Source organism: Rhopalosiphum padi, chromosome 1, assembly GCF_020882245.1.
Source record: "Rhopalosiphum padi isolate XX-2018 chromosome 1, ASM2088224v1, whole genome shotgun sequence".
In the NCBI taxonomy this organism is placed as follows: Eukaryota; Metazoa; Arthropoda; class Insecta; order Hemiptera; family Aphididae; genus Rhopalosiphum; species Rhopalosiphum padi.
Genome location: NC_083597.1, coordinates 75,304,274 through 75,330,096, shown reverse-complemented (window position 1 = coordinate 75,330,096; position 25,823 = coordinate 75,304,274). Strand labels below are relative to the sequence as shown.

Below are 25,823 nucleotides of genomic sequence, written 5' to 3'. Positions count from 1 at the left end.
AAATATAGTGAATAATGTATTTATGTATTTAAACAATTATTTTTTCCCAAGCAAATGAAAATTTAGCCAGCGTTAACCTTTTTTGTTGTAAACTTGGCCTGTAATGAATATAAGGTGATAAATAGCAGTTAATGAAAATATGAATTTTAAGCGTGGTCCTACACTTGTAAATAATTAAAATTTCGATTTGAGTTTTGGCCACGATTATTTTTTTAATTTCTTTCATGCACAACTATATACACACTATATACACACTATTCATCTCGTTCGTCATATAAAAAAACAGTGGTCAACAAATTTAAAAATAAAATTTTGAAAATAACAACGTCGAAATATAATTATAGTCGATAATGATGAACGCGGAACACGTGTACATTATGTAGGCGTATTGCATTTTATTAACAGATGAGTACATATATTTTATAATTAAAATAATTACAATTTTTTAAACAAATAAATGCACTTACCTATATTTTATATTATTTTACAATTTTTATTTATGCAAAAATATTTTTGTCGAATAATGAGAACCGCTTTCTATAGAAGAAAAAAATGTAAACGTTAATTTTACTGACTATTATAAAACTCTTTATAATATTATGATTTACGATAATATACTTTCTTTCGATCTAAACGGAGTTTTAAAACGATAACTACACGATTACGATCACATATACATGAAATCAGTGTTCTATGTTTTTATAGCGAAAAATGTATTTACTCATCAGTCATAATTTTATAACGACTCATAAATTTTTTTCATATTCTTTGAATTGTTTAATATTACGATAATACCATATACTATATGCAATCTACTTACTATATTGTGGCTCTGCGTTTCAGCCCATCGTCTATCTAAATCGTACACCTAATTACTATATTTTAAAATTTTATATTCCATGATGCTATTTTAGAATTTTTCTTACTTTCGAAATTTATTGTATACTTTCGTGAACAGGGTCCCAGACGCTGTTTGCAATGTTTGCATCGTTCGACGATTTTTCATTCATTGCACGCACGTTTGTTTGTGCATTATGCAAATATCACGCCGATGCGCAGTGCATAACAAACAAGGTACTTCTAACAGACTTTAGTAATCGTCTTTATGCTTTTTATTGTTTTCCTATAAGCTATATTACGATAATATGATAATAGTTTAAAATAATATATCATTAATCATTATTTTAAAGGTGAAAGTTAAATATAGAAGTTAAGTATAATACAATTTATAAATGTATTAATTATATGGAATTGCTTTTTATTTAGTATAAATTCATAATATTAAAAATTAAATTTTTTTTGGATTTACGTTTAATTTTCAATAAGATTTTATGTCATATAATAATACAGCGATAGCATGTAAAAAACAAATTACAATGACAAAAAATCACTAAACTACAATTACTTAAATAAAACAAACGTATAGGGATTTAAATAAAACGGAAGGCTTGTTTCACATGGGCGCGTGTCATACGCGGCGTATCGTACGCGCGCGTTTTCAGTTACAGTGGTTAAACATATACGCGCCACTTCGACTATGGCGCGTATGAACTCAATCAATGTAAACGAAAAACGCACGCGTACGATACGCGCCTACCTAATATAATGTTAATCTCCGTCAAACCTGGTTCGTAACGCCGATAAATTCTGAATAATTACTAATAACGGGCGCGTCAACGGATAATAAGGAGACCGCTACGAGAACTCAGTAAGAGCCTTCCTACCAGACAGGGAGCAATAACTCTATGTCTATTGAAAAATAAAATATCATCAGATTGTAAGGGACGGCGCGAACGCAGTCCCAGCTACCAAAAATTATGCGTCCGAGGTATCCACATTAGGGATACTCGCAGGGGTCAACCCAATCGGTGTGCAATGACCGGGCCTCACCCTGGAGGAACCGCCTAATTGATCACGGTTGACCTCCACGCCAGGTAAGTATGCTCGATCAGACCGACGGCAGACATTATATGCCATTCAGTGTCCTACCGACGTGTGCAGCGCGCCAAAAAACCCGTCAACCGTTTTCACATAGAAACTTTGATCACCTACCCGGTACCCCTTTTCAATACTTTCAGTGTTAGTTTTTAACTTCCAAATTTTCAGAGCCCATTTCTAGGGCTCAAAGTACACATTTCTGGGCCGTTGTCCGTCGGCCGCCGATCAGCTTCAAACGATTACCAACAGGCGCGCCATCTGATGGCTGATTTTCGCAACGAAAAAATCTGCCTCTAAACGCTTAGTAGTTAGTGAATCCGCCACAACAGTCGAATTAACTTGACAAATCGTAAAATCCTAATACTTGATATTGTACGATGACGCTACGACCACGTTTTTTCAATTTAAAACGAATTTCCACGTACCTAAACAAGTCACTACAAAAGTTATCCGTCATTAGAGCTGCTCGTGCTGTTCGCATAGAATACCTACACGATAATATTAATATTTGATGTAATAGTGTAAATGACCGCACACATAATAATAATATGTATTATAACAACAATATTATTACAATTTGTTATTAAATCTGTGAAAATCATAACAATTGTTTTTAAAAATAATTTTTCTAATTTTCCAATATTTCACGTACACTGTGTAGCCATCTAGCGGCAACGTAGGAAATCATAATCCAAGCAAAACGTTTTTTTTTATTACATTTTCCATCAAAGAAATCTGTTTCGTCAACAAGAAACATTCATTGTTTTAGTAACATTTAGCTGTTAGCCTTAACTAAAATTAATTTAATAAATTAATAATTAAATTATTAATTAATTATTAATTTCACACTTAGGTTGATATCGAATAAATCTCGTATGTTTCAGTATTTAGTGTAATATTAATATTAATAAGAATCAAAAGAATGAAAAATATTATTCTTCACGGTTCATATGATAATTCTTATAAAAGTAATTCTTGAAATTAAATTATAATTGTAATTTGTAAGATAATTAAAACGAGATCTAGAAATTCAATTTCATGACATTCTCAAATTTAGTTTCAATTTCATAATACTTCCCCGCTCATAACATGTATCTACAAAATGTCTTACGCGATAATACTGCCTTGTAATTCTATTATCTAACATTTTATAACCATCAAATACACATTTTTATCTTTTACCTTACTCGATCATATTTAATCATCATAATTTGACAATTTTATAATATTCACAATTACGAGGAAAATGTTATATGTTGCCATTCAACCATAATGCAAAAAACTTCAGATATAGGAGTGTTGAACCCTCACCGTTAAGGGGGGCAGATTTTTGGTACCTAACATAATGCTTGTCAATTATTATTGTATTTTTAAAGATGATTTATTAATATTAACCATGAATCAAAATTATCTTATATTCTTATATTTGTGAGAAATACTTTAACTGTATAATCATGTATGATATTGGGTAATAAAATTAATAGTATACATGCATCCCACAATTTAGTTAATGTAAAATATGGTTTTGTTTTATTATAAATAAGTAGCATAAATTAATATTTGTATAAAAAAACAAAAAGTGATAATTGTGGAAAAAACAGATAAATCCTTTAATCCATATCGGTTCAAATTCAATTCATTTTTTTAAATGTGTACAAAACATAGACAAACCAATATAGTGTTCAGTATTTTTCAATGAACTTAACATTTAAAAAAAGAATAACTTTCAAAAAAATTAAATATAACAATAAATTATAAAATTTAAACATATTCACTATAAAAGTTTCAAAAAGTGGCCTTGTCAGACTTGCAGCAAACCCTACGATTAGATAATTGATAATGATTTATAAAAACAAAATTTACTGAACAAGTCGTCGTCAGTTTCAAAAATGTCTAGTGTCTACTAATGAATAATAGCACACTATTTAAATAAGTATAATATGATATGGATAAATATTAAAATATTAGAACGTGCAACCCGTAATCATGCTACGTTGGTCGTGTCGTCGAAAACGATCTGGTGGACTAATAACGAGACCTGTGATCGACGAGCGGGCGTCCGGAGCTCGATGAACGAGGCCGGTAGATGGCGCCGACAGACGCGATCGTTTTGGGACGCGTGCAGCCGACAGGCCGTGGCCGTTATTCCGGCCACGGGAAACGTACTCGGCGTGTGGCCGGCATCTCAGACTCTGCAGACCTATGTCGAATATATGTCTCATACGGCAGTGGTCGGACCGGAAACCGTTGGCCTTGCACTACGTTGCGGTCGGTGCACCAGACGCTTCCGCAACGGTCGCGCGGAAGCCTGCCGTCATAAGTACGACGCTTTTACACCCGCGCGGCATACTTACTTGGCGTCGAGGTTAACCGTGATCAACGAGGCGGTTCCTCCAGGACGAGACTTGCCCATTGCACACCGGGCTGGTTGACCCCTGCGAGTATTCCTAATGCGAATACCTCGGACGCGTAATTTTTGGTAGCGGGGATCGCGTTCGCGCGTCCCACCTAATCTCTAATGTGAAAATACGAATTAAAGAAAAAATTATTAGTAATTGATTGTAATAATTGTGCTTATATCACATCACATAAGTCATTGGTACAAATCAACTTACAATATACGTTTTTCTTTTCCAATACCGGAATATTTATTCATGTTCGAGAATAATTAATACTTTGATGGCATCTTCTGTATCCGCTCGAAGTATACAACGTAAATATATTCAATAAAAATTTCTTGAAATCGCTGTAGATAGTTATATGAAAAAAAAAACGAATAACTTAAGTTAGAATATTAAACTTAAAGTTCACAGACAATATGTTCAACTACAAAAGTTAATATAGAGCAAAACTAACTTAACTCGGTTAAAATTAAATTTATTTATTTATTTTTAATTACCATCTAGGTAACACTAACATCACATATACATAGGTAGTGAATTCTGATTATAAAACTGTTAATGTGTTTAAAAATTTAAAATAATAACTACATACTTTTTATACTAATCCTACTAATTACACTATCTACATTTAGCTGCAGTGAGATTTTAAGTTATTACATATGTTTGGTTTTTATCAACTACATTAAAGGATATATATAATTACTTCAATGGTTCAATGTATAAACAGTGATTTAACAAAAAATTAATAAGTTTTAATTACAGTTAAAGATATATTGTATAACCATGATATTAACTTCAGAGGACGATGTTGTCCAGTATTTGTATTATATTTTTAGCCTCACACAATGTAAACAAATTTTATTGACATAAAAACCATTTTATTTTTGAAACTAAGAGAAAATCACTTATTATAAATATTATAGAGAATAATAATTTTGTGAGTAAACCTCATCAATCAGTTTATAAATAATTTAATATTGATTTAAGTTTTAAAACATAAGACCGATACGGCGATACATTAAAACTTCAAAATTATTATATTCTATGATTTTACTTCAAGAATACAAAAAAATCATAAAAAAACGATTTTTCATCATTTTAAGAATATGTTTTATCAATAGTTCACGATTATATTTAACAATTAGAATTTTGTCATCAATTATTGCAAAAATAAAAATTGTTATCAAGTATAGAAATATTAAATTGTATTTAAATACTTAAAAATGTCATTACACAGAAAAAAAAACAGTTTAAAAAATGTGTAAACACTTACTTGTAGATATACATAATTTATGACAACAATAGTTTTACATTACTTATAATAATTAAAAGTAGTATTTTAAATATTAACATGGCTATACATGTATATTACTGAACATTGTATAAAGTGAATAATATTATATTAAATGACACTTATGGTTAATATAATTTTTTGAATATTAATTATAAGTCCTTTATTATACTAAGGAAAAATAAAACCTCAGCTCAAGGATTACATCTAATATAAATATATACATTATATTATACTGAGAATTATTAAAACTTAAGGTCAAAGAAATATATAGTATGTATTAAAAAAATAATAATTAACTGTATTTCTATTAACACATAAAATATTTTCTGGCTCTTTTCAATTACACAGCTTCAAGCATTGTTGTCCATGAACTGTACATCTGACATGAGATAAATTGTTTCAGGCAGAGGTTTTGGTTGAGGTGATAAAAGAGTTAACATTTGTCGTGAGGTGTCAACATTTGTTCTAGTGAAATAGAAAAAAATGTATTAAAACATTATATTATATGGAATGTTTCTTATTTTTAAACAGTACTTACACACAGACAAAACCTGCCACACTAGTTCTAACAACGTCTTCTTCTACCGTTGTACTGAAACTTAGAGCTAATATGTGATGCATCATATTTGGTCCTATAAAAATTTTTAAAAAAGTTAAATTAAGTATAGTTTAAATGCAATGCACAAAATTATTTTGATATTTACCTGGAGTAACAGGTTCAAGTTTTGTCTCTAAATCAGTTTTTTGCATGTCTAATGGCATCAACGTATTTGGAATGGGCGGGGCTCCAATTCTATATACTTTTATATCAGAAAACCTTACTTCACAGGTGTGTGGATGAAGTACATTCCTAGGACTACCATAAAAGAATTCTCGAATACGTGCCTCTCTACCTTCCAACCTAAATTTGTTACTTCTTTCAACTACCTAATTATAAAATAATATCATAATTTTATTTTAATATATACTAAAATTATTTTTATTAGTTCATAATGTTCATATATAATAATATGCAAAGTTTAATTAAATTAAATATATTTAATACAGTTAATGATAAATCAAATTTTACAAAATAGTAATCATTAAACTAAATTAGTTTTGATCTTTAACATAGTAATATTAATGTAGGTATTAAACATATGATTTAATTATTAGATTATTTATGAGTCAATAAGGAATTTTTTTTTATAATTTGATTTGTTAAGTTTTAATTATACAATATAGAATTAGTGTTGCATACTTGTATACTGTATGTTCAAAAACTTTAAAAATATTTTAATTACTGTATACATATTTTAATACCTACATAGAGCAATAACATTGCTGCCCAACAAAACTTAGGCATATAAAAGAGATCTACAACTGCCAACGAACATATATTTTTATCTCAACAATTTGGGATTTACCATGAAAAAAAAACATATTAACTTTTACGTAGAGTATGGACCATAGTATTTTATCAAAGAAATAAATAAATGGGACACAAATTCAAATCATTCTAAAGAAATATATATTTTAGAAATATTAAATGCACGAACCTTGTTGACACTATATTTACAAAAATTAATAGGTAATTATTCTTATTTTTTTTTTATTGTGTGTCACAAAGTATGAAAATTTTTAATAGTGTGTAGCCACAATACAAAGGTTGAGAAACATTAGTATAGATAGTCACAATCAACCGATAAGTATCTAATAATTTCCTTGATTTTACTTACTCCACCACTTTTTGGTAAAAGTACAACTTTGACAAATAATGGCATATCTCTCACTAGTTCATTGTATAATCTTTCTTGATCGAGCACAAGAATAACTTCAACTTCAAAAGCAAGTGCAATATGAGTCAAATGCTGGTAACCTTTGCCTTTTACCCAACCACATGTGTTAATTATTAATCCAGAACAGTTAACTGCAAAAATAAAATATAATACATAAATTAAAAATATATTCTATATTTACTATCACAATAGTATTAAACATAGAAAGAAAGAGAAAAAAAAACACTAACAATTTTAAAAATTATTTATCAACTAAAATTAGTAATTACTATTTAATATTTTAATCTATATTTGACAAAATCTATTAATTTTTAAGTGCAATACATTCAATAAAATTATAATGAAATACTAAACAATTAAAAATAAAACTTTAAGGAAATCTCTAAATTGATATTTGAAAACCCACTAAATGTAAGCAAGTATTAAATAAAAAAAATATTAAAATAAAATAGCAAAAAAAATAATAATTAATAAAAATATACTAGAGTATTGATTTTTGCTAATATGAAAAATACAATAAATTATTATTTAGTTATTGAATATGCAAAATGAATCAGCTATATAATTTTAATTGTTTGTATTTATATAGACAAACTAACATTGTTAATTTCTTTTTAAATTTACAAATCATAAAAATCGATAATAAGTCAAATTTTATGTGTGCTATTCTATTCTTGATGCTTATTAGTTATTAATTATTATTATTCTTCAATTATAATTATAAATAAGCTGATATCATGAAAAAAAAAATTAATAAAAACTATACCCTTTACTTAGTATTTATTCACAAAATGCAGTGTGGTGTTGAATTCATTTTGTAAGTAATATTGAGGAATTACAATTAAGCCAATATTTGATAAATTCCATACCAAACGCATATCTTTTTAAAATATTCTTTCTAACTACATACAATGAATGTAAATGAGATAAATATAACATTTAAAAATTCAAATGATTTGTAATAGATAAAAATTACTTCTAGGATTGTCCTCCATTCGTTGATGAATAACTTCTGCCATACGAGATACTAAAGTGTTGTATAGCGTTGAATTAATACTCATGTTTGTATGTCCATAATGATAAACTAGTGGAGCTGCTTGGGAGAAACTTTCTTCTACTTCAGCTGGCCTTTCAACCATGACTGCTCCTACAAATTATTATTATTCACATTAGGACTAATGCCAACTTTAAAGAATTTAATTTCTTCATCAATACTAACCAATTGTTCCTGGAACTGATATTTGTCCCTGACCTGGGTCCAAGTCTACATAGATGGGTCTACGACCAAGAGAATTCATCCGTGCACTATAGTTTAGTAGTATTCTACAAAGAGTAGATTTACCCACATCAGTTGGTCCAACTACCATTGTAACAGGACCTCTTATCTTTTCTTTTTCTGATTTTACTCGTAGTTGTTCTAACGATGCATGGCAATTTAAATAAAACATCTAAAAGATAAATTATGCTTAGAATTTGTACACAATTACCAATAGATAATGATTCAGACATTCATAACTATAATAATAATGAATTATTTGATTTAACTCTAGCAAACTCTTTTATTAGTTTATCAATTAATTGTATTCATCCAATTGATTAGTATTAAAATATATTAGCTATTTTTATTTTCAAAGATTATTTTAAGGTTTAAAGAAAGCTAAAAATAAATAACTAAAATAAATTATTTAACAACCAGACATTGAATTATAGACATTTAGATGTGTGTTTTAAACTATAAGAATTTATCCAAAAATGTTTTTTATTTTATCTTACAGCAATCCTTTTATATTATCTAATCAATGAACACTAAAAACATTTGAATACGTTATTTTTTTATATTTGAAGAATTTAAAGTTTAAAAAATGCCTTTAAGAATAAGTATACTATTTGTTTACTTTGTCTGATCTAGGTGTAACATAATAAATTTACATTAAGTACAACCAATCAAGTATTAGCTTTTAATGAAATTAATTGATCTTTCACGCATAAAAAATTTTAAGAAAATTAAATAAATACAGATAATGAAATACTTAATGAAATTATTAAGTAAATTTGAAAAAACTCTACTACGTTTTAATATTAAATTAAAAAATTAATTTATAAACATACATAAACATCATATTATATAAAAAAATAAATAATAAATAACAAAAATAAGTAATCTTCATTAAGTATATTAATATAAATGTATTATTATTATTATTATTACCATTGGTGTCTCTTTAGATATATAACTAATTCCTTTCTTTCCTCGTAACTTTAATGAACATCCTTGCCATGTGAACACCGCAATTTTCGCTCCAAAATAAAACGTATAAGATTTACCTTTTACTAATTCTGTTCCAAAAATTTCGGCTAGCCCAGTTTTCAACTAAAAAAATTGTTACATTTTATACATGTTTAATATATTATACATAAATGATTCAGGATTTTCACACTTGGTGTAAAAATAAAAAATATTTAAAACAAATATATTACTCAATTATTTTTAACTACACATTCTATTTAAATTTTTAAATTCATATTATTTTTTACAAATACAATTAATAACAAAATATGTTAGGTACTTAACAATAACATGATTATTTTAAAACTTTTTCAGTTACTAAAATTCTTTTATTTGGATAATTACTCAGATAATTATTAAAATATTATATCACTTAATATAATAATTCACATAAATATAATATAATACAATACCATACTACCATTATATAAAATATATTAAAATTTAAAATGAATATATATAAAGTTGTGAACATTTTTATTTTTAATACTACCTCACATTAAAATCAGGTATTGGTACCAAATGTTATTATTGACAACGAATAGCCTTATTAATCAATAAATACTACATTTATATTTAAAACTAAAGGTGGTACTTACTTCTAACACAACTGTTTCGTTTTTGTTTTCGACTTCAAATCGAAGTTCATTGTCAGGTTCCAATTGGAACTCCTGATCTTCAATTTGAACCTCTACGCTCTCCGACATGATTAAAATGTATGTTTATTCAATATTTATACAAAGCACTGAAAACACACAGAGAAAAATCTAAGTATAATAAGAAAATAAACAACTCGATATGGTCTAATCGGAATACTCTTCTGAATAGAAACAATATACAATATGTTATACTAGTAAAAGAATTGTTGTCATCTAACAAAAATTGATTCATTATTTATTTCAAAAATAGACTTACAGTTAATGTGATCATAACATAAAATAATTTGAGGTTTAACTATCGTATGCACTCTGGAGATGGCGTAAAACGAATAAATTAAAAAACTTTATTTTTCATTAAAATTCAAAGATTAAACAGAAGTTGAAAAGCATGTACAACTTACTATTGTACGTCTATCACTATCAATAAATATTAAATAACCTGTTATCACTTATCAATTATTAACGTCAAGCGTGTTTTATTTACTTACCGACATAGACCTTATACCCGGTATACGTATATGCATACCGATCGGTTAAAATGACGAATTATTCTATAATCCATTATCTTTTCTGATGGCGGAAATTAATGATTTTCAAATTTAATAAAATTATTTATTAAATAATAATAAATTTAGTAAATAATTATGGGAAATTTGAAAATTATCAAAGGTATTTATATTTTTCTATATAGTTTATATCAACCTTATATTTCAATCGATCGTCTTTTTCCAAGCTAAATTGATTTTTTACGCTGATTGATTAACGATCATATGATACACGATACATATTATATACCTAAATATGCTGGATATGAGTGTAATAATAAGACCACAAGTAAAAAATTTGAAATTCTGATTTCCAATTTAATAAATACGAATTAAAACATCAAATTTTTTGATAATCTATTACCCCAATATATCAGTGGTTTCAACCATTTTAGTTGTGCATACCATCAGTTTTGTGAAAAAATCTTTGAAGTCCACTAATAACTAATACCACACCTATATGTATATAAAATATATAACAATTTTATTTTAAATATATACATTATTAATGTTAATATTAAATAGTCCACAGCCCAGTTCTACACTACCATGGCCCAGGGAAAAGGAATTGCTTTATTGCCTGTATTATACTATTAATAGTCATAGAGAACTTTATAGTTATTAACTTAAAATATCTACATAATGGGGGGGGCTTGGGGGGGCAAAGCCCACCCAGTTTTTTATGTTAATGTCAATAATCAATACTATTGGTGTAGGGGCAAAGCCCCACATGATGCTGATATCAATTTAGCTTACCCAGAAATAAAGCTCTAGTTGCGTCTATGTATACCAACATTTTAATAATTTAATTTATAACTGAATACTTGATATATGGATTCTTATTTGTAATTAAAAAAGTAAATACATAAAAAGAATATTTTTCCTCTACCTAATGATTTTAATTCCTACTTTTTTGTACCTACCTAAATAAAAAAATAATGATAGTGGGGACTTAAAAATTGAAACTTATAGTAATATATATTATTATTTTAATATTTTCTATTTAATATTACATTTTTAAAATATTTATACCAAAAGAATAACAAAAGCTACTATATTTAATTGGTTTTTATCTGTGTACTGTATAGCCGAATAGGTTTTTATTATATAATAGAAAATAAAAATAATAATAATTCAATGTACTGATTATTGCTCAAGTCTTTTACTAACTAATTTAAAAATTAACAAAGTTATATAAAATAACTAAGTAGATTTTTTGAATTTACTCTATGAAACTATAATATTTATTCCATGGAAAGTAAACAAATAATGAATAATATAACATATTTAACAACAGGACTTTAAATTTAGAAAATTAAAATCCACATGCACAATAATTGGACAAATAAAGGTAAATATAAAAACAAATGAACATAAATAAGCCACATATTGTATTATAAATGATAAACAGGCCAGGAATATTTAAAAAAATTATGCATCAGTCAAAGCTGCAACTCCAGGTAAGACTTTTCCTAAAAAAAAAAAAAAAATTATTAATAAATTGAAATTAAATTATTATCAATTAAATATAATTATAATTACAATAATATTATAATTATAATCATTTATTATATTTCAAAAATTATTAATAAAAACTTACCTTCAAGTAGTTCAAGACTTGCACCACCGCCAGTGCTAACATGGCTTATTTGACTCTCGGTTCCCCACTTAGCTGCACAAGTTGCAGTATCACCACCTCCAATTATAGTAACAGTTCCATTTTTAGTTGCCTTAACAACATCGTCCATTAAAGCTTTAGTTCCAAATGCAAATTTATCAAACTCAAAAACTCCAGCAGGCCTAATAAAAAAATTAATTTATAAACACATGTAGAGAAACCAATAAGTTGTTAATTTTTTTATTAAATTCATATAAAAAAAAATAATAAAATCTTAAGAAACCAGTTTCTTAATTTAAAATTTAACCTAATATTAAATTCTTAATAATTTCTTACCCATTCCATACAATGACCTTAGCACGAGCAATAGGTTCAGAAAACAGTTTCCTAGATTCTGGTCCACAGTCCAAACCCATCCAACCTTCGGGAATTCCTTCTTCGACAGTTGCAGAACTAGTATTAGCATTTTCATCAAATTTATCAGCAGTGACAAAATCAACTGGCAAATGAATTTTAACATTGCGAGCATTAGCTTTATCTAATAATTTTCCAACAATTTTGGCTCCAGCTTCATCATACAAAGAATCACCAATCTAGAATACATTTTGAAAGAATTAAAAAATATTTTTAATACTTTAATTTTATTATTTATTATATTTACTTTCATGCCCTTTGACTCTTTCAAGAAAGTATAAGCCATACCTCCTCCAATAATCATTTCATCAACTTTATCTAAAAGATTTTCAATAAGTTGAATCTTATCAGCAACTTTAGCTCCACCCAAGATAGCTAAGAAAGGCCTATAATGTAACAAACATATCAAATGATTTCATTATATATTACAATAAGCAATTTAATTTATTCATTTATAAAGACATATTACCAATTAATAATAACATATACTAATAATTAAGAGTGGGGATGAAAAAAAATTTTAATTCAATACCTTTCAGGATTATCCAAAGCCTTAGCAAAATAAGTGAGCTCTTTGTTCAATAAGATGCCGGCAGCACGCTTTTCAAAACCTTCACCCATCATAGAACTGTGAGCTCTGTGTGCAGTACCAAAAGCATCATTAACATACACATCTCCCAATTTCTGTAATGACTCTCTGAATTTTTTCACATCTTCTTTGTCAGCTTTAGTTTTTTCTCCAGCAGCATTTACACCTTTTCCTTCTTCTTCAATATGGAATCGAAGATTCTCCAAAAGAAATATTGAACCAGGAGCAGGATCTGCACAAGCCTTTTCTACTTCTGACCCAACACAGTCAGACAAAAATGTAACATTCCTAAAATAATAAGTGTAATGTATAATTATTTAAAAATATAATTCACAAATAATTAATTACTTTTTATCTTTATTTATATGATCAAAACATTCTTTCATAATTGAGGATAAGGATTTGTTTCTAAAAGGAATGAAGGAAAATAAAGAATTAAAGACAACATAAGAATTAACTATAAAGTATAAGTTTATAACCTTTAACTATAAGAACGTTGAAAAATAATATAACAATTAAAAAAATATATACTGTATTCACTTTTTTCAAGAAAATTTAGGTCTACTATATCACTGTTATTCGAGGATTTTTGAACTTAATAACTTAATATGCCAGTGTTTCCCAATCTATGGGTCACAATTTGCGATATTCGTAAACTAACTAGGCAACTATCTTGACAATAATATAAAAACCTAGGCAATTTTTAATTTTTAATAGGGAGTCACACACCCAACAAACAGTAAATTTGTGGGTAGCCATTACAAAAAGGTTGGGAAATACTGTCATATGCTATAAATCTTATTAAAAATGTAATATTATATGTTGAGTTTTTAACCGCATTTTAGAACTGGTTTAACACAAAATATATAACACTGATTAAATAGCTCATTTTCAATATTTTTATATATATACAAACAAAAACACTATTGAAGATGATTTACTTATTAAGAAGTTTCTGGAGTTCTTCGGCAACTGGCTTCATTGAGTACTTTGAATTTGGTAATCCATCTGGACGTCCAAGATGAGACATGAGAACTAAAGATTTGGCACCATTTTCAAGGACATAATTGATGCTATCTAATGCAGCGACAATACGTTGGTTGTTGGTTATTTTTCCATCCTTTAATGGAACATTAAAATCAACTCTGAAATATAAAAATATAATGTTATTACTTAGTTTTAACCATTATTAACTTTATACGATAAATTATGCCTAAATGATATTTTTTTATAAATGTACAATATAAGAAAAAAAATTTTTTTCAAGATATATTACAGGTAGACTTGAGATATTTTTAAATTGCACACCTTTAAATAGTACTTGTGTTGGAGGTGTTAAGATTAATAAATGTGTAAATTTCTGAATATTAGTTTACAGGTAATATGTTTAGGTAATAACCATTTTGGAATGAATTGATCTTTTATTAAACTTAAAGGTTAGAACATACAAGTATTTTCTTGTGGTTATTTTTATGATATTTTGAAATACTTGCTTAAAACTTTCAATATCATAAAAATTCACGATAAAACACAAATAATGTTCTTAATTTTAAATTTGATCATACATCAATTCACTAATATTAAAGCTTATTACACAAAATTGGATCTACTGAACATTAAATTGAAAGACTATAAGACAAAACACGTGTGGGTGTGGCATTCTTTGAATACAAAATTAATTTTAATTTGTATATTTCCGCTTTAACATTTAAATAATGTATATTTAAGCCTTAAGAAATGAGTTATTGCATTTTATTATATAAACTAGATAATTACTATTTGAGATCACTAATCACTAAAAGTGGCTTCATATTATGTAGTAAATGTTTGCAACATTAGTAAATGGCAAATGCAATGAATTTGTTTAAAATTAAACACAAATCATTTTTAGAAAACATTGGTTACATGTGAAAAATATTTTAACGGTTTGTTTTATTTGTTATTAAATTAATAACAAATCACCAATTGCATGTATAGAAATACCATTTAAATCATCTACCAAAATGTCAGTTTTGAAAAAATTACAGTTTACTGGAAATTGAAATAGATATTGTGTGAATTAGTTATTCAATTGGTTTTTAATAATCATTAATAGTTATAATTTAGAGGTACCTAGATATACATCATTATGTTACATCCATATTTGATTAGGTTATATATTTATAAATTAAAGTTTTAGGTTATCTAGACTAGACCTCAACCTATGTTACTTAAATTACTATATAATAGTCTTATAACAAATAATTTAATTATAATCTGTTGTATTAGGTATAATTTTTTTAAGTAGTCCCCAATCTGTTAAGTTACAGAGATTGATCACATAGAAACAAACTGAAAAATGAAAAGGTTTTTAATTTAAATTAATTAATAAATAATGATAAATTGCAAAAAAAAAGAAAATAATTGGTAGGTATTAGTTATTTGACCTTTCATATTATCAAGACACAATAATATTATAAACATTCAATGGTTTGACTTCAAAGGATGACTTGTTTTCTACATCAAATGGCAAGTACACTATTTGCCATTTAACAAGTCATCTTACTACAGACATTCACATAATAAACCTACCTAACAAATTATATTTACCTGATCAAAACCCGTTTGTTTGCTACTTCTAAACTCTTGATGCTTAATTTGTTAAGTGCCATTGTTAGTTGTAATTATTGTAATTATCAATCAAAATTGAAAAATGTTGAATACGAGAAATCGAGGAAGGTACTCGAGGTCTCGAAGGGCAAGTGAAGAGACGAGAAATGAAGAATATAGTGTCGGCTTTATGTAAACGGAACGAAACCAGGAAAGTTTAAAATCGATAAATTGTTCTTATCATTTGCCCTTGACAAACCGTGACGGACAATCGCGGAATCTTTGGACACTCGTGTTTATTATTTAACGACAACAGAATAAACTCTTACGAGGAAGTACTTCAATGATGAAGTAAATCAAATATTATTGATTTTTATAAACACTGTCAAACAATAAAATAATATTAGTTGTTAATTTGTTCAAATTTTCTATTATTAAATTATTCATATTTTCCACTGGCTGTCAGGCTCTTCATTCTATCGATTATCGGTAGGTAATTACAGATTCGCCCGATAACGCTAAAAAGCCCCTGAAAAATCGATTGTACTTCACGTAATTATTTTTCTGAAATTTAAATTAAACTTTTTACAATTTGTATTTTTTCTAAAATCGTTAATAATAGATACCTCAGATTAAAATGAATTAATATAATAAATAGTATAAACTGAAACGCGGAAAATATCTAAAAATAAATTATCGATAGATGGCAGCAAGTGTGTGTAATGACCATAGATAATAAATCTGAATTATAATATTTCTTTGATGACAACCGGTGTTTGTTATCTATTAGTTTTGAGTGTTTTGACCACGGATATCTATAGTATCTATATCCGTGGTTTTGACTTTCAAGGTTAACAAATTTTAACAAATTGAAGTTTAAAAGTTCTTCGAAAGCTGCAGCCTGGAGAGTGCAAGCTGACAACCGAATAGGTCACCTCAGGTAACTGCAATAACCCCAAAGTATTAACTGATTCTCTGTAATTCAACTTTTAACTGTTTGCTTAATTAATTAAATAGTTTTGATATGCTTCATAAACTGTTCATATTTGCTAAACCATATTGTTCTGGTTACAGCCCGATCAAAGTTCACAAACAATTATTTGCTCTCGCCGTTCAACAAAACAGTTTTTTCATTTTAAAATTCTCAACAACTTGCTGTGAAATGGCCCAAAAAACCGCTTTATTCATTGTAGCAGAAGGTAGTGAAGAACTTGAATTAGTTGCACCCGTCGACATCCTTCGCCGTGCTAATGTAATATTGCTCATATAATTTAATGTATAAATAAAAAGTTGAAGTAATTTGTTTTTAAATTTATATAGGTACTATATTATCTAACACACAAATTTATTATTTAATTATTGTTGATAGCAGAACTAATGGAAGATAATAATAAAACATAATTTAATCCTTTTTTAATAATATATTCAAGTTGTATTAAGTATATATTATTCTCGTTATAAAGGTGGCTGTTACAATTGCTGATGTAGCTGATTCTGAATATGTGAAGACTAAATCAAATCTACTGATTAAAACTGATGCTAAATTGGGAGATGTAAAAAATAAAATATTTGATGCTGTTGTTATACCCGGTGGTCCATCATATAAGACATTAGCCTCAGTAAGTTTTTAGTTTTTTCAATCAAATTAAAATATTAAATCTTATTATGATGATGGAACATTTAGTTCCAATAAGGTTCAGTTTGAATAAAGTAATTTGCTTTTAAAAAAATTGCACTGTTGAAAATATTTCCTATCTTTTATAAAATATTACATTAAGTATAATCATTTTATTACTGTACTAAAAGCATTGATCATATTTTCCAAGTGGTTTTAATATTAAAAATGCAATTACAAAGACACAAAAAAGACTTTTATGTTTATTATTTAGATATTTTCTATGCATGTAGCTAATAATATATTTCTTATAATATTAGAATTAAGGAAGTTTGTGTATCTATAGTCAATTGTGTCCAATACTGAAGATTTTGAAAACTTGTTATAACATACATTTTTAATTTTCAGGCTGATGTAGTTGGACAAATTTTACTTGCACATGAAAAATCTGATAAAGTCATTTCTGCTATTTGTGCTGGTAATGTTCTACAAAATAATTTATATTATATTTGATACTTCTATTCATATTATTATCATTAAATATGACAGATATAAGAAAACTAATAAAATAATAACCATAACATTTACAGCTCCATTTGTGTTATTCAAACACGGAATTGCTAAAGGAAAATCATTGACATCTTATCCAACTGTTAAGAGTGAAATAGAGGGTTCTTACCAATACAAAGAAGAGAGTACAGTAGTTGATGGTAAGATTAAAATATTTTACACAGCTTAACAAGTTTAGTTTAATACCAATCCTACTATAAAAAATGAAATAGTAATAAAGACCTGTTGGCAGTTTCTTTTTAATAGTGAATTATTTTTATGGCTATCTTGTTGTATGCACTTTACATTGTTTTTACCGCTCAACAAGTATATTTAGATTTTAGACAATATATTTTTGTAAAAGTGGTTTAATGTTGAACATAAAGTCTTATAAAAAAATAATATATTATTAAAAATAAATCAACTACTAAGAATTAATCAACTATTCGTTGTCATTTCATTATTCATTCCATTATTATTAATAATTAGAAACATAAAAATAAGTAGAAAATAGAAATAAAATAAATATTAAAATACTTGTACCTTTGTCTCTCTAAAATTCATTAAATGTGTCACTTTTATTTATAATTAATATATATATATAATTATAGTATTAACTTAAAATATTATACCTTGGAAGCAAATTTAGAGTTGTACCACACATATTTTTTATAATGTTTAACCTCAGAGGACGCCACAAACTATCAATTCTTTAAGTATGTGCCTTTGATATCAGATCTAAGTAATTTTTGCTATGATTTACATTGTAAATAAAAGTTATTCTCATACAAGTCGACATTGGCGCAATTAGGGGGGGGGTGCTAGCACCCCCCCCCCAAAAGAAAATAGTTTTGGTTACTTAAGATTAAATAATAATTTAAGCATAAAGTAGTAACAAGATAAACATTTTTAATAGATAATTATTTATTCATAGAATTAATACAATATAAAGTAACAAAATATTTGATTTTTAATTTCTTAGGATTTTTCAATGATTGTGTTTAGGACGAATTGTCTTAAACACAATCATTGATTATTCTTATCAGCTATTCTAGAAAATATGCTTTAGTCTTAATTCCATATTCCATGCTGTTCCATAATATCTAACCATTTTTGTTAAACTCTTTTATGTTTACCCTAGAGAAGTTTATACATATTATATAAACTTATGTCGTATTATTGTATTATTATTTTATTTTTTTACAATATGTTTGGCATTTATTTGTATGTATTATATTTGTAAGAAAATCTATTATAGGACTTTTTTTCATATAATTTTAAAAGTTGATGCATTTTTGACATGTTTTTTTTCTTATATTGCAGGAAATTTGGTTACCAGTCGTGGACCTGCTACAGCTGTTGAATTTGGATTAACTCTAGTAGAAGTATTGCTTGGTAATGAAGAAAAAGACAAAGTTGCTAAAGGCATTCTTTATCCTCTTTAAAATATGATTATTTTTTTTTCAATAACTGTATAAAGAGAAAAAATAAAACTGAACAGAAAGCTATACGCTGATCATGTTTTATCTTACCGAAATATTAGAAACTGTATTAACAATATGTCGACATACTACTATAGTATCATTATAAATATTTATAATCAATTGTATTACTGGTATAAGGTTTATGTATCATATTTAGATAGGTATATATTTTGAACGGCTAATCATTTTTTATAAAAATGTTGATTGGGTTTTATCTATTTATTTAATAAAATAATAAATGCCATACAGCTTTTATAAAGAACAAGTAATATTAATAATATACACAATAATAAATAATCGTATTAAAGCAATTCAAACGTTTAAGTAAAAGAAAATGAGGGTCCTAATTAGCTTGTAAGATGCAATGACAAAGTTGTTTGTTTTTGTCATAATAAAAATTAAATATTGGGTTATGGAATAGAATAGATCAACATCAGATGTGAGAAAGTGTTTTAAAGTTAATTTGAGACAATTACGTAAAAGAATCAATTTTACCATTTAGTACCTTTTTAATTAATGTTAAATTAGTTTTATGCCTATTATTGACTACAGAAACTATGTGTAGGTGTGCCAACATACAGTTGAGTACCTAATCATGTAGGGAAAGAAACCTATTTTAAGAATATAACTGGCAAACCTCAAAAATGTATATTGGGCTCTTAAATTTATTAGAAACCTATAGCTGTAGTAGTGTCCAAGTCCCCACAGGACAGAGCTATATTCTAATACTTGGCTGTCAAATACACAATTTAACGGTGATACCAAGTTGTGGTCCGAATTCAGATATCATTGACGGTTATGTCTAAACATACATTGGTTATCATTGTTATCAAAATAACATATTTACGTGTAAATAAAATGAGATAATAAAAATGTAAAATAATTTAATTTTTTACACATCATATACAAATATCAATTTTTAGTTTAGAAAATTATTATTACAGTCAACTCATAAGTCATAATAGTTTATTTGTATATACAGTAGAACCTCGATTAACCATCAGTCTCGGGACCAGAGTTTTGACGGATAATCGAAAAGACAGTTAAGCGAGCAACAAATTTTTTTTTAAAGATACATACACGTTATTTATTATTTTTTTTTAGTAATCATGACATACTTAAAATATTTGCATACAAAGAGATTAAAAATTCGAACAGTCAAGCAAACGAACACACGTGTAACATATAACTTACTGATTTTTCAAAAACAAAATGCAATCACTATCGCAATTAACTGTTTTTATCTCACACATAATATATATATATATATATATATATACGAGTATATACTCATAACATGTACCTATCGCGTAACTATTTTTTTTTTATAGTAGATATTGCCGGAAAGTTTCGGGTTATATATATTATTATTTATATCCTACTCATACACAAGGCGATAAGATTTTACTGCAACCCGTAAGTATTCCATGCAAGTGTGACCTGGTGGTTAACCGAGAAAGACGGTTAATCGGGGGACGGATAATCGAGGTTCTACTGTACATCTTTTATGGAACAAATCAATAATATATTTCAATATCTTAATGGTAATCATATTACACATGTCACATGGTCAAATTAATTAAAAGACACAAGTACAATATAATAATTGCATATTTGTATACGCATAGCGTGAATATAGTTTTTCCCTTCTGATCGGGACGTCTATACATTTATAGGTAATAGGAAAAACATAATTTTTTTGTATAAAATGACAAAAATGTAATAATATTGTAGTATAACATTGAATAGATTAAAATAAATTATTTTAAATAAGTGAAATAATATTTATTAGTAATTAAAAATAATATAAATAATAAATATTTAATCGTGCACGATACATGTGTACGTAGGTATACCAATGTTTTCTGTTGCAGTTTCTTTGTAGTTTAATTAAATACGTGCTCTTTTTTGATACAATGCAATGCAGATTGCCATTTTTCAGATCGAAATATTTTTGCACAGCTTGAAAGTGAGACTTATGGTTACGTTATAATATATACATACCTACAAAGTTAAATTCAAAATAATAATATTAATTAAATAACAATTTTAATGTTATAGGTCAATTTTTACAACTCATTTTTTTATAAACTCAAAATTAGGTATTATTTGTTAGAAATTATGGAGCTTATCGGCTTTCTTATCATTAATAGACTAGAAAGAGTAAAATATTATTAGCCTGAGTGAATTCGCTTTAATCCATTTGCATTAAATTACGTAAGACGCAATTCGGATATTTATTTAGTTTTAATAACCATTGAAAACATTGTTTTTTACTAAATTTGAATGGCCAATAATCGAGATATGAAAAAAGAAAAAAGTCGATTAGTATAAGGACATACTGAGGCCTGAGGGAATATTATATGATTTTCATAACCATAGATATTTTAAAGGAAAAAGGTTATTGGTGTGGGAATCACATCACACGGCACAAACCGATGATATTCTCATCTGTACGACTATATAATATAATAATTGTATATATATATATTATATAGATACTTACTGCTTATTGCTTAATATATCAAATGCTTGACAGCATAATATATAAATAATATATTAGGTATATTCATGATAGTGTTAACTTGGATTCTGTGCGAAATACAAAAGATTATCGATCCATTAGTACCTATTATTAGAACGGAACTACAGCAGTCAATAATAGTGACAAGTAGCGAAAAAGAACAAAAAAAAATGTCCTTATTTGTTATATCGACATCCGTGGGAATACAGTGCGTATGGATTATGGAATTTCGGTTGACCGATTATGTTGCATTGCTGCTGTTGTAGGTCAAAAGCAGATTTCCGGGTATCTTATATTATGGTTTTGTCACGAGATCGACGATTGCCCCTTTTTTTATTATTCTTTTTTGATATAGTTTTTACAAATGGGTTGTGCAGACTGCAGATTGTCACAAACTTGAAGCCACCTAAGATGGTATTGCCATTCATCAATTGTGCCGAGGAGTCCCTTCTGTCGAATTTAGGTGATATTTCGTGTATATTGTATATATATATACACATAAGTACTTGAATTTTACGCTTGCACACCGCAGAATTATTAATGCATCATATTACACGCATTATGTATGGTGAATACCTAACCTATTATATGCATATATATATATAATATGTGTGTGTGTGTGTGTGTGTGTAAACTCGCGTCTAGACTTGTTTTGTCAATTCGCCGGGCCAACCATTTTTACACAACCCACGTCGGTCCCTCACAGTAGGAATCGTTTTGTTCGCGTAGTTTATTATTAATGATTATATTTACGTTTTCCCTTTCACATATAATATTATTTATATGTAGGTACGTGTGAAATATTCCAATAGTGTGACCTTTGTATAAACTATGTATATACCATGTGCACTACCTAGTTTATTTGTATCCAATTTTAAATATATATATTATATATATGCTAATAGAAAAAACTTGAAATTAAGTTTTAAACTTGAAGAGTATCCGTATATATTATATAATTATAATAGGTACTCAGTAATTAAATAAAACGTAGGACACTGCTTACGCTCAGAAGGTGCAGAACTGCAAAAGTATGTACAACCATTATGTTAATAATACAAAACGGTCATAATATAAAATCAAATTTTGAAACCTTCCATTTGTATGTATATTTATTTAATATAGTATAAGCTATAGACTTAAAAATCAAATTATAGTATATACACTGTTAATATAATGTATTAAAATGAAACAAAAAAATAGAACATTAAAACTTTTTAAATTTACCACCCGCCAACATCAAGTTTCATAAAATAAATAAATAGCTTCATCCAATTGCTGGTAATCCATCCAAGAGGTTAAAGAAAAATTGATGCCGTGATCTACTCACTGCGTAATTATTGTTGTCTAAAACTCTATACCTATAGAAGTATTGCCAGTCGACAACTTTTTCAATGTTAAACCGTTTTGTAAATGGCATTTATATCCTTATTACAAACGAACAACATGGCAAGTTTTCATTCGATAGAACCAATTCTGTATGTTTACTGTTTAACTTAAATAATAAATATTAGAGTGAAATGACTTTTAACGAACTTAAAGATTAGAAAAAAATCTGTAAATCTGTATTCTATCATCGATTTTTTACGGTATTATTTTTTACATTTAAAAAAATGTGTTTCATTAATTACTTGCTTACCTAGTTACCTATACTGAGTATTATGACTCCTTTTTTTTATATGGCAGTAACATTTCTAATCAAATATATCAATAAAGTTCAATTTAAACACTTGCCACTAGGATTGGTGGCTTATCCTAAGTCCTAAAAAAGCAACAAAGGAAAATATTTGTGTCCGCGCAATTCACATGTCTCTATATTTATTTATGTCATCACGCCCTTCACTATAGCATTATAATGGTTATCGGTTAGCAAACTATCATTGTACTTTATTCGCAATTTCAGTAGAATACATGCACCTATACAAAAATTATCAATTATTATACCGTATATGAACGCAGCCGTTAGGTACATGATGATGGTTTATATACAATATATTATTATGTATATATTATACGAGTAATAATAATATATGCGAATTATACGCGATAAGTCGAACACAGTTTTTCACTTACATTTTAAAACTTCTCGAATCCGCCTGTAGTATAATAATACACCGGCTCGAGTGCCTAAAATCGGTTTATATATTTTTACATAATATATATAGGTATTGTGTATTACTGAGTATCTACACACGTCACATTGTAGATATATGTATCTATATATTGTCTACTACAATTTGAATATTATAATATTATTATAATACTACTTACACAACGTACAACGACGATTTATATGAATATAAAGACATACTTATATCAATGTAACAATATATAATGGCGGATTACAACACATACAATATAACGACCGAGAAATTAATTATCTCTTTGCGATTTGTGTATACCTGCAGAATTTAAGTTAGAATATAAAATGTATATATACACAGTTGGATATATATTTAACGCACCGCGTGCTATATGCGTGTGTGCATCAGTGGCGTACGCAGAATTCGTTTATGCGAAGGGAGGAGGTTAATATTTATATTATATACATAAAATATTTTTATTCCGTAAAATAAATCATTATAGATATTAGATATTACATATGTTTTACTTATGGGGGAGGATTAAACCCCTCTCCCCGTCGGTACGCCACTATGTATATGTATTATAATATTTACCTGCGCAGTACACATAATAATATACTAATAATTGCTCTTCGCGAGACGGCAACAAAATATATAAGCTGCGCATTTAACCTACGTAATAATTAATATGAAAAAAATAATAATAACAGCGACGATGATACGGTTGTACTCGGCGGCAGCAGTGGCTCAGTCGTGACGCGCCTTGCCTCGGGGCCCGGGGCTCGCGCTTCGTCGCGTGACTGGCAATGAACTTTCCGCCGGAGAGACGAGCTTTCCCACGGCCGCCGACCGTGCCCGCCGTCGCTGCCTGCGCCCGTCAGTGAGACCGGAAGGTGGTGCTCCGCCTCCCGCGCAACCATCGCACATATTGGTAGCCAACGCTCCTCCTAATAATATACACAGCTGCACGCCGACGATATTATAATATTATGTACGAGCGAGCGCCGTTCACACGCATGCCGCCGCCCGCGCTCTAAGCCCGTCATGTGGTAATGTGTGCGCAGCGAATCTATTCTATGGTATATATACATAGGTATGTATGGTATATGCTCGTCAGAATCGTTAGATATTTGTTATATTATATTATATGGTATGGTCTGTCCCGAAAGGCATTATATATGTGTCTATATTATAATATAATGTGTACTATTGCTGCAGTTATACTTAAACTTGTACATGACGTAACCATACGTGTAAGACGTATACTTATATATTATCGTGTAGTCGTATGCAGCTACGTTTATATACAGATGAAGTGCCCGCGTACCTATACGTACTTTGTGCGGTGTCTGCAGCGGTAGTATTTCATGTATACTGCAGATCAGATCTCCACGGGTAAAAATCATTTTTTTTTTTTTACATATAGTTATGTAAAAATAAAAACAAATTTATAA

At 27.8% G+C, this 25,823-nt stretch overlaps 3 protein-coding genes and 2 non-coding genes across 6 annotated transcripts; 2 read left to right on the top strand and 3 right to left on the bottom strand.

Annotated features, from left to right (window-relative positions):
- Positions 1-1,779: 1,779 nt before the first annotated feature.
- LOC132918762 (U1 spliceosomal RNA) lies at positions 1,780-1,942 on the bottom strand. Its single transcript, XR_009660557.1, has one exon. It is a non-coding gene; the product is annotated as a U1 spliceosomal RNA (small nuclear RNA).
- Positions 1,943-4,284: 2,342 nt separating this feature from the next.
- On the top strand, positions 4,285-4,446 carry LOC132918764 (U1 spliceosomal RNA). The gene has a single exon (XR_009660559.1). It is a non-coding gene; the product is annotated as a U1 spliceosomal RNA (small nuclear RNA).
- A 1,082-nt stretch (positions 4,447-5,528) lies between these two features.
- LOC132917563 (protein CLP1 homolog) lies at positions 5,529-10,770 on the bottom strand. The gene is made up of 9 exons (XM_060978353.1): positions 10,615-10,770; positions 10,299-10,444; positions 9,622-9,783; positions 8,632-8,860; positions 8,389-8,559; positions 7,353-7,543; positions 6,339-6,561; positions 6,173-6,266; positions 5,529-6,099 (listed from the first exon to the last, which is right to left on the bottom strand). Exons 2-9 carry the CDS (start codon positions 10,404-10,406, stop codon positions 5,985-5,987), a joined length of 1,293 nt encoding a protein of 430 aa, XP_060834336.1. The 5' UTR covers positions 10,407-10,444; positions 10,615-10,770; the 3' UTR covers positions 5,529-5,984.
- A 1,507-nt stretch (positions 10,771-12,277) lies between these two features.
- Positions 12,278-16,388, bottom strand: LOC132928952 (probable phosphoglycerate kinase). The gene is made up of 7 exons (XM_060993921.1): positions 16,114-16,388; positions 14,466-14,669; positions 13,468-13,812; positions 13,183-13,321; positions 12,858-13,114; positions 12,504-12,703; positions 12,278-12,375 (listed from the first exon to the last, which is right to left on the bottom strand). The coding sequence occupies exons 1-7, from the start codon at positions 16,173-16,175 to the stop codon at positions 12,335-12,337; spliced, it is 1,248 nt and encodes a 415-aa protein (XP_060849904.1). The 5' UTR covers positions 16,176-16,388; the 3' UTR covers positions 12,278-12,334.
- A 503-nt stretch (positions 16,389-16,891) lies between these two features.
- LOC132928959 (protein dj-1beta-like) lies at positions 16,892-19,785 on the top strand. Of its 2 annotated transcripts, XM_060993942.1 has the most exons (6): positions 16,892-17,053; positions 17,188-17,365; positions 17,577-17,732; positions 18,137-18,206; positions 18,319-18,438; positions 19,601-19,785. In XM_060993942.1, exons 2-6 carry the CDS (start codon positions 17,276-17,278, stop codon positions 19,720-19,722), a joined length of 558 nt encoding a protein of 185 aa, XP_060849925.1. In that variant the 5' UTR covers positions 16,892-17,053; positions 17,188-17,275; the 3' UTR covers positions 19,723-19,785. The 2 variants fall into 2 exon arrangements, with proteins under 2 accessions (XP_060849925.1, XP_060849918.1); XM_060993935.1 differs by lacking the exon at positions 16,892-17,053 and having other exon boundaries at positions 17,123-17,365.
- The last annotated feature ends 6,038 nt before the right edge of the window (positions 19,786-25,823 follow it).

Excerpts from the sequence above, each read along its gene's own strand:
- LOC132928952 (XM_060993921.1), bottom strand. The coding sequence starts at position 16,175 with ATGGCACTTAACAAATTAAGCATCAAGAGTTTAGAAGTAGCAAACAAA. Across the intron at positions 13,813-14,465 it reads CTCCAGAAACTTCTTAATAA|GAATGTTACATTTTTGTCTG; the intron begins GTAAATCATCTT and ends TTATTATTTTAG. Across the intron at positions 13,322-13,467 it reads GCTTTGGATAATCCTGAAAG|GCCTTTCTTAGCTATCTTGG; the intron begins GTATTGAATTAA and ends GTTACATTATAG.
- LOC132928959 (XM_060993935.1), top strand. The coding sequence starts at position 17,138 with ATGCTTCATAAACTGTTCATATTTGCTAAACCATATTGTTCTGGTTAC. Across the intron at positions 17,366-17,576 it reads ACATCCTTCGCCGTGCTAAT|GTGGCTGTTACAATTGCTGA; the intron begins GTAATATTGCTC and ends CTCGTTATAAAG. Across the intron at positions 18,207-18,318 it reads CATTTCTGCTATTTGTGCTG|CTCCATTTGTGTTATTCAAA; the intron begins GTAATGTTCTAC and ends TAACATTTACAG.
- LOC132917563 (XM_060978353.1), bottom strand. The coding sequence starts at position 10,406 with ATGTCGGAGAGCGTAGAGGTTCAAATTGAAGATCAGGAGTTCCAATTG. Across the intron at positions 7,544-8,388 it reads AATGGAGGACAATCCTAGAA|TTAACTGTTCTGGATTAATA; the intron begins GTAATTTTTATC and ends TTATTTTTGCAG. Across the intron at positions 6,562-7,352 it reads TTTTACCAAAAAGTGGTGGA|GTAGTTGAAAGAAGTAACAA; the intron begins GTAAGTAAAATC and ends TTTTATAATTAG.